At 39.1% G+C, this 9,461-nt stretch overlaps 1 protein-coding gene across 1 annotated transcript in view; it reads right to left on the bottom strand.

Annotated features, from left to right (window-relative positions):
- Positions 1 to 2,189: 2,189 nt before the first annotated feature.
- The window catches only part of sema3e (sema domain, immunoglobulin domain (Ig), short basic domain, secreted, (semaphorin) 3E), a 112,511-nt gene continuing 105,239 nt past the window's right edge, over positions 2,190 to 9,461 (bottom strand). Inside the window, exons 17-18 of the mRNA XM_033968561.2 lie at positions 8,813 to 8,946; positions 2,190 to 4,942 (exon numbers count right to left, since the gene is read on the bottom strand). Coding sequence (XP_033824452.1) covers positions 4,451 to 4,942; positions 8,813 to 8,946 — 626 coding nt within the window. The 3' untranslated portion in view covers positions 2,190 to 4,450. The remainder of the gene's footprint in view (positions 4,943 to 8,812; positions 8,947 to 9,461) is intronic.

Below are 9,461 nucleotides of genomic sequence, written 5' to 3'. Positions count from 1 at the left end.
TCATTCAAGCCCCTAATGAGTGATTTCACACCTATTAGCATCCTGGCTAGCCCTATTGTTTTCTTTGTTCTCTTTGTTTTTGCTTTGGGTCTGACGATGGAGTTATAGATGGGGGGTAGATGATGTCTGAGGCCCCCATTCCCTTTTAATGAAGGATTGTCTTTCCTAACAAAAATTGCTTCTTTAACTCCTCTCTCAGATTTTAACAGATTTTATTTGACTTTTGCTATGGATCAGACCTGGACAACTGAGTGATTACACAGATTTTTATTTTTATTTTTATTTTTATTTTTATTTTTATTTTTATTTTTATTTTTATTTTTATTTTTATTTTTATTTTTATTTTTATTCTTATTCTTATTACCTCATGGCCCAGACCACAGCTGCAGAGGCTGAAGTGCTCAAAGGTTTTAGACCCTGTTGCTTGGTCGTTCCCAGGGACCACAGCTTCTGGTGAAGTTGACAGAGAGAAACGGCAGCGCTTTGATGAGCTGAGCAGCCGAATGGTTCAGAGCCTGTTGCTATGGCAGCCGTGCGGAATAAATGAGACATGCCCCGAGTGCAGACGCAGGTACAGAGCGAGGTGGAATTAGAATGAGAGCAACACGTGAAGCCCCAAACCCGGCCTGACGACAGAGCTGTGGGAACCTATTAGAGTGTAATGTTGCTTTTCTCACATGGTTTTAGGTTGAGGACCATGAAAATACTTGAAGAATATTCGAACAAAATAATAAGAGGGATTGAATATTGAAGATTAAAGGCCCTGCAGTCACTTTTTCCCATGTATTGAACAAATTGGTCTTGCCCCAGTAGCTTGAGTTCAAAATATGTTAGCTGTGTCCCATGTCAGAAAGTGTGAATTACCATGCTAGTTGTTGCTAGCATTACCATCACAGCACAGCTCCACAGTGGTCTCTGAGAGTTGTGAAAAGTGCTTATAAACTCATCGTGTTGAATAATTAGGATGCCCAGAATACCTATGAGTGAGGAATAACTTTGGACCACTGAAAATTGTTTAAAATGAACTAGTTCTGTTTCTTACATTTGAAGGCAGTAAAAATCAAGTACATCACTCTTAATACCACTGGGTAAACCTGACAGAAGCAGTGGGCGACCATTGAAACTTGTCTCCAGTCCAGAACTTGAAGCTGCTGTACCTGATTTGCAGTTTAATGCCTCCGTTAGTAGTAGCTTCATTTTATTATATTATAGGCATTATGTGAATATCAAAATATCAATATCGTATTACTGACACGGTATGGGAAAGTCAGTCAACTGTCAAAAATACTAGTGAGTTAGTGAAAAAAAAAAAAAAAGTTTTAAATACATACTTTGTACTTAAAGATATAGTATGCACCTTTCTGGAGGTGGCACGTCACCTTGATGATTCCATGGAAAATAAAAGTTTAAACCATACTTTGGAACATTCTCCATAAGATCCACATATTACAGCAAAAGGAGCAACATTTCCACGGAATAAAGCTGGCCAAAGAAGAGTCAGGTTTGTGGAGATGCAAGCCAGCTCACAGCAAGGACGCATGTTTTTCAGTGCAATACATACAACCAAAGTGAAAAAAAATAAAAAATCATGCTTTGTTTTAGTCTATATATTGGCAAAAAAATTACATACTGTAGCTTTAAGGCTGTCTTCACATTTAAAGCAAAAGACCAAATTTAAATCTGTCAAATGGACAAATCGTTGTAAGAGTGAAGACGTTTCACTGCTCAATCAAGCCGCTTCTTCAGTTCTGGTCAGATTGCTGGTGGACAGTTTCAGCCTTTAATGTCCCTATTCAACCTTTAATGGCCGTTCTATTGTTCTCTTTTGTTTCTTTTGTTTGCTTTGGGTCTGAGGATGGAGTCATGGACCAGACCTGGACGACTGAGGGATTACACAGACATCTTCACATTTAAGTTCAAGTTGGTGAAGTGCAAATAAAACATTATAGTAGAGGAGTTTCACAGTATTTTTAAAACATTTAATTGGTTTCAGTATCAGTTCAATATCGTAATGCTGGACCTAGTATTACTTAGTGTATGATCCAAGCAAAAATCACTGATATTTGTATGTAGGTAGGCCAGTGCCGTTATATGTTATACGCCTCTCAGTTCAATATAAAAACCCAGCCAACACATTGCCTGTCCAAACAAGCAAATGAAACCATCAATAATGCATGACACAAACACACTCACTTTCACATCAGTGTTTAATGTTAGCGTCATCTCTGCATTAAACAAAATAGCTCATTAGCATGTTCGCCAACGGCAACGCCAACCATTCGTCTGTCCATATGGGTGCGCGCGTGCTATCTTTCATTGCAGCTTATTATAACAGTCCATAATTCAAACTGCAATAGACTGAAAGGAGGGGAGCAGGCATTGCGGTTGACTTTTGAGGCCACCCCGAATACAGACAAAGTACATAATACAATACATGACCCACAAAAGTACACGTCAACACAATAACTAGCACTTTTGAACACGTAACTACACTTAAAGCTTTCACAAGTGCTTAAATAGAATGCATTTGGAGAGAAGTTAGATTAAGCCTTGTTTTCACTGTAGAGGAGGTTAGCGATATTGTCTGAGGAGTACAGCATGTTGCTAAAAACGGGTCATGCTGTGTTACATTGATCGTCTTTGTCTGCTTGTTCAATAAGAGTGGTCGAGGTAATTACTTATATAGTCCCCTCTTTGTGTTTTTAAAGAGGGGTTATTACACTTCTATGGGGTATTAATTGTAAACACATTTAGATCGCCATGTTTCCTTTTATTGTTTTGAAAATGCTACAATGCTACAACAACAAAGTCTAAGTCACTCCCCCTTCAGAGCACTGACTGCACAATGAGCGTGCATCCTGCTAATGAAACTACTGCACATCACATCAGGTTTGTGAAGTTGTAGTGTATTTTTTTTGTATGCTGCTCTTGTATATTTAAGAAAAATGTCAGTGCAGGAGCATGGGTTATGTAGGTTTGTGGGCTGAGCATTGTATCGAGAAGAGATCACTAGATAACTCAAACATGCATGGATGATATCTAAAATCTCTTCAGGTATGTTTTTTGATGATTACTATTGCAATATTCTTCTTGTCTCTTGTGAGAACATTTTAGTCATATTTGCAGTTTGATAATACACCTCTGATATCAATGATTACACACATTAACTTTTCTGGGTCAGGGTCTCCCAGATGTTTTTGCTTTGCGTAGTGTTCCACTGTGTGTCATTAATCTTTTCGACATCCACAGAGAAAAGCAGGCAACATCACCAGGCCAAGTTACAGGTCAGATCTGCAGAGAGCCAAGCCCATTCATTGAAAGAATCCATGTTTTTCAAGTTTTTTTTTAGTAGCAAAAACATATGTAAATGAACAAGAGACCTACACGATAGATATGTTTAATGCCATACTGTTGACCATTCCAGGCAAAACAATAACATCTCTATAGAGGCCAGCATGTGGCTGATCCCTCCACCAGAAAAGTTTCATATTGACGCTTTAAACTTGTCACATACTCACGAAAACCTCTCCCTTGGAAACAGTGGACAATGTGATGCTGTCTATGGCTCTTGGTGAAAACAAGGCTTAAAGGTCCTATATTACAGAAAAATGACTCTTGTGAGGTTTAAATCACGTTATAATGTTGTTACCTCATTAAAAACATACCTGGAGTTGTGTTTTGTTTCATCTACATGTGTTTAAGTAACCCTTTATTATTAGTCTGTCTACATTTCCAAAGCTCAAAATGCTCTGTTCCACCTTGTGATATCATGAAGCGGTAGTTTTCAAGTTAACGTCTACCTTTTACCTTTAACTCAGTAGAGACTGACAATTCCAGAGCTGAAATCATGCAAATGATTCTAGTGAAGGTGTATGAAGTTTAGAAACACAGTGGAGCACTTCCTGTATTACGACATGACATCACAAGGTGGAACAAGGTGTTTTCTGTTTGGGATAAGAACTCAGAGAAATATGAGTTGCGTGTTAAACATGTGTGAATGAAACAAAACACACCTCCGGGTCTGTTTGTGATGAGAAAACAACATTATAACATAGATCTGAGAATATCGTAATATGGATGGGCCCTTTAAGAATATAAAGCTTATCACTGCATTTCTCACTGTACAAAGCGGCAACTACATTTTCCAGTTTGCAACATCTAAACACCAACAGAAAATAATTTATATAGTACCAAAAGACGTTAAAAATGTCAATACGCATACGCAACATTTTTGAGTCTGTACAAGTCCATACATTAAATGGGGTTTAAAGCTGATATGCATCTCTCAATCTCTTCCCGTATCTTCTTAGAGTCTTCCATCTTCGTCTCCTGAACATACCTCAAAACCTGTTAAAAATCACAGTCCTTGTCTGAAGCCATGTCGAAAGAAAAGCTATTACGAGATGAAAACATCGAGCAGGTATGACCTTTTGGATAATTCTGTTGGCCTTCAGGTATCGGTGGTATGCCTCGGCGCGCGATTGGAACTCTCCTCTCCCCTCCCCTTCCCCCTCCTCTCCACGGGGACGTATCTCCTCTTTGATTTTTTACGTTTCTTGTCGGAGCACCAGACTCTCTCGCAGTACTCCTCCACTTTCTGTGCGTCCCCGTATCCGATCAGCTGAAGGAAGTCTTTGTACCACAGTCTGGAGTTATGACCAGGAGAGGGGGCTAAAGATCTCGGGCTAACACTTGGGCCCGGGGGAGAAGAAGCGGAGGTTTGGCATTGCGTGGATGTTTTGCCGGGGTCGCGTTGGTTGTTGATGTGGTGGTTGGCGTATTCGACTTTGTTGGAGCTTAGAACGTTGAGGGTCACGTGTAGAAGAGTGTGCACGTAGCCATGCTCCACAGTTTGGCACACGTACAGGCCGGCGTCGGAGCTCTTAAGCCTGAGGAAGAGGAGGCCATGGGGCGTCAGGATCACCCGCTCGTCGCCCCGGATCTGCAGAGGAGAGGAGAAAATAAAAATAAGCATCCAGGAAAAACAATGAGCGAGCAATGAAGAGGGGTATTTTACTTATCTGGAGTATTAATTGCTAACACATGACATATTTAGATCACCGTGTTGCCTTTTATTGCTTTGAAAATGCTATATTCGGTGAAAACAACGTATGAACATGTTTTGTAGTGCCCAGGAGAGATCTCTAAAGCACTCAAACATGCATGGATGACATATAAAACCTGTTCAGGCAAGTTTTTGATGAGGGAACGTTATAACATGGTAAAGAGCTAAAAAAAAAAAAAAAAAGACTTTGCATAATACTCCCTCTTTAACCTTTGATGACGTGCCATAGAACAAATCTGTCTGAGCATTATTGTACATTTTTGCATGCTGGGCTACTAAATTATCTTATACACTCATACAATCCTTGCACTTAAATTTCCAGAAATATTTTACACATGTTGTTTCCAAATGCTGAATGTCTAGTATTCCATTCCTCAAAATTGTATTGTTTTATTACATTTTTTTTTTTTTTTTCAAACAAGAAAAAAAGTTATTGCATTAATAATCTGCTTTGATTGGTATTTTTTTTCTGCAGGTTGCTAAAAACTCTGTACATCATATAGGGTTAAATAAAGTTTTAAATTACTTGAATTACAAATGTTTTATTGATTTGAATAGATTTGAACTGATCTCTTCTGGTCAAATACAATACAAATTTTATCTCATTTAAAATATAACTAAACACTAAATCACCTTGTTTTGGTACTAAACACTTCCAGTCAAAAGTTTGGACATATCTTTTCATTTATGTCAAAAAAAATAAAAATACTGCTTTTGCTCTTTTGGCATTGACCCTGACAAGGTTCAGCTGTAAAGTGAAAAACATTTCAGGAGACTTCATCGTGAAGTTCACTGAGAGAAGGCCAAGGGTTTGCAGCGCTGTTGACAAAGCAAAGGGTGGATACTTTGAGGAATTTGAATCTAAAATACGAAACATATTCAGTTGAGTTATAACCTTTTTTTTTCTTTGCTACACAATTCTATATATCTTGCTTCATATATTTGATGTTTTCTGTATTTATTTAAAATGTAGTGACAGTGTGGTAGTGTATATGATGTTATGAATAATGTTTGAATTGCATTGTCTGTTCCTAGTTGCTCTGATTTCTGATTACAAACACCTGACTGCAGATAAGGAGTTTGAAGTGTAGAGAACTGTTAGACAAATCACACTTTTCATATGTCCAGACCCTGATGTTTTTGCCATTAAGACATTTCAGCTCCCCTCCAGAAGCCATTTTTAGACTGTATATTTTAATGGACGTAGCTAACCTGCTAGCTGCTGCGTTCCAAAGTGAAAGTGATCATGGGAGTGCTTCGGGCTCCATCGACTCGGGTCTCAATTCACTTTACACTGAAAAATGATCACCACTCTCTCTGAAACTGCTGCAGCGAGCCTCATCATTTTGATCTTAAAATGTTCATTAACCCGCTCTACATCATCCTGGGATTTTTATTTCGCTATTGTGTCCATGAATTAAGATATGAACATTAACAAGAGACAAATCAGGCACCTTCTTTCCCCAAGGTATCTCCCATTAGCATTAGCAACAGGTTTGACTGTGCACACTCCTTGGTAACCCAGCGGTGCGGGGGAAGGGGCGTTACCTTCAACAACCTGGCTCTGGATTGGCTCTTTGATTTTTATGACAATTACAGTTGGAACTAAGCTAAAAATTTGCTTTGATGACCTTCATTTGACTAGAATGAAGGGTGACATCACGATAACTTAGTCCACTTCTTTATACAGTCTATGCTTGCGACACTAGAGTGTATCCTACGCTAAGTCTAGACCCAGAGGGAGAAGTTTTAGAGTGAAACTGCCCTGCCCTTGTCTACTAGCTCACATCATTATGGGTCGCTATGTCCCTATTGGGTATTGGCTGTCTCACCTACAGCAGTGTTAAGTACACGATTAGCATTTGAGTCGCTCGCTGTCACCTTACTCCGGGAGTTGAGAATGCTTCTATAAACAGCTGGTAGATTAAACCTCAGTCCACCATTACTGTTCTAAGTGGGATTCTCTTTCTTCACAAGTTCACAAGTGTAGTTAAAAGTGCACTTTAACACCTTTGCCTGGAAGGTTTCACACTATGGCATCACACTTATTTATCTCCATGGAAACAAGCAGCTGACACCACCAGGCCTGAAAACAGAACGGATGCATTTTTTTAAGGTAATTCTTAGTAATAAAAATACTTTAATTATTATTTTTCTTGACGATTGCCAATCACACACACCTCTCTAGTTGTTCATCAAGCTAATACTCCAGCTAGTTACTCCTGATTAAGCTCCTGATGAAGTTAAAGATCTGGAAATGCGTACCTGGGAACTGCACTTCGGTCAACCAATGCTCCCGACAAGTTATTCTAGCATATTGAAGGATGAGTCAAAATTTACCCTATCTCCGCCACAGCAGCAGAACCGACCACCTCTTCAGCCTCTCCATACTACTCTTTGCCTTTCACTCTCTTGCCTGTGTCAGTCTGAGTGTCCCTCTGTAGAAATGTGTGTTTTGACTGCTCTAAGTATTCATATAAACATTAAGAGGCATGGGAGCGTGGAGGGACAGTGCTTAGTCTGTGGCGGTTTCATTTTACTCATGGCTGCCATTTTGAATAGTTTCTGTATAAAGATTTTGGAATAATATTTCAATATGTTGCCCTCCCCTGTCTAAGCACAAATACTTCAAATAGAAATGTGAAATATGTTGATATACATAACTTATGGCAATACATATCATTAATGAATGTTTTTTTAGTATGACTACTCTTATTTCTTGCTATTTAATATACTTTTATTGTAGAACTTATTATAATTTATATTCATATTACTATTATTGTTGTTTGCTTGTTTTTTTTAGTCCAATGAGGTTCATCAGGACTTACATTCTTTTAATTTAATAGATTTTTTTTTTTTCCCCCAGACTAAGGTTTAGTTTGTTTTCATATCTGACAGTTTGGACTAATTAACGGTCTTCTTCAAAGTGGTCACGTGATGTTGCTGTGATGTGTCCATTCAGCTGATTTAGACAGGTTTTGTCTTCATACCGGTGGAGGCAGTCCAACTTCTTCAGGACAGTATCCCAGGTGTGTGAGAGTAAAAAGGTTCCCTCATCCTGGTTTATAGTCCCATGGGCACGTTTCTGCATTTCAATTGCCTCCTTAATCAAGCGACAATGTTTGTTGTCCTCTGTCCCAATAATATTTGCTCCGTCCCAGTCCATAATGTGGTTCTCTCTTTTACAGTGGTCAGAAATGGCTGGATGGATTTGAGTTGCTATTGTTCTGCTTTGTATTTTGTTGCTGATGTGCTCTCGCATTCTGCCCAATGTTCCTTTTTTCATGTACTGAAATAACTCCCTGTTTCCAATGTCTTGCAATAAAACATACATTGGGGAAAGAAAGAACCACATTATGGACTGGGACAGGGCAAACATCATAAGGACACAGGACAACAAACAACGTTGCTGGGACAAAGGGGCTTTTTTTACTCACACACCTGGGATACTGTCCTGAAGAAGTCGAGATGCAGATCATGTGACGACTCTGAGTAACAGTGCTAGTGAGCAGGTGAACATGTTTGTTTTGCTGAGATCTCCAGGAGTAAACATTTGTTTGTCTGTTTATACTTGAAAAATGTAATAAAAATAATACGTGTTTTGTCATACTGTAAGATTGATGCAGTGATTGGATATTTCTTTCAAAATCAGTGAACTGCCCATAGATTTTCACAGACCCGAGTCTCCAGCTGACTAATTATATGAGAAGCACTTATTACATAATCGTAAGTCTAGCCAATACTCACCTCGTGCTTGTCTCCATCCCGCTGAGTGAACCAGAGCACTTTGGCCTGCAGTGAGCGCGGCACACACTCTAGTAAAGTGCTGTTGCTCTCCACTCCATAGACGCGCTTCTCTTCAGCACGTTGCCACTCTTCACCTACATGGAAACGTACAGTAACATACACAGCTCAGAGTTCATTTAGTAAAGCAATTGTGACGCATTAATGACGTTTCCCTGTCTCAGATGGAGGCCTATATCTTTACCTTACATATTTCAATAAGCAATATGAAGAAGGTATATTGTATAAATTAAAAAAACACATCTGATGGCACAGTAACACAATAACGTTTGGCTGGGCTTGAGATGTGACGAGGTAGTGAAGACCAAACTGATAAAAAGAACATTAAGGTGTCAGTCTGAACTTGCCAGGTAATCTTTTATAGCAATAGATCAATGTACATGGTTGTGTCAAATAACAAACAAACCAGTGCAAAAAGGTTCATCTGGTCTTCCCTTCATTTATTTTAATAGATTCTTTTTCCAGACCAACATTCAGTTTGTTTTCATGCCTGCGCTCTCCCTCAAAGTGGTGATTTAGACAGGATTTTGCACTGTACCCCTACCGTCATCTGCAGCCCAACTTCTTCAACTTCTTAAACCGGGACGAAGGG

Source organism: Periophthalmus magnuspinnatus, chromosome 6 (assembly GCF_009829125.3).
Source record: "Periophthalmus magnuspinnatus isolate fPerMag1 chromosome 6, fPerMag1.2.pri, whole genome shotgun sequence".
Classification (NCBI taxonomy): domain Eukaryota; kingdom Metazoa; phylum Chordata; class Actinopteri; order Gobiiformes; family Gobiidae; genus Periophthalmus; species Periophthalmus magnuspinnatus.
Note: the sequence above shows the minus strand (reverse complement) of the source record. Positions and strands in the feature narration are given on the sequence as shown.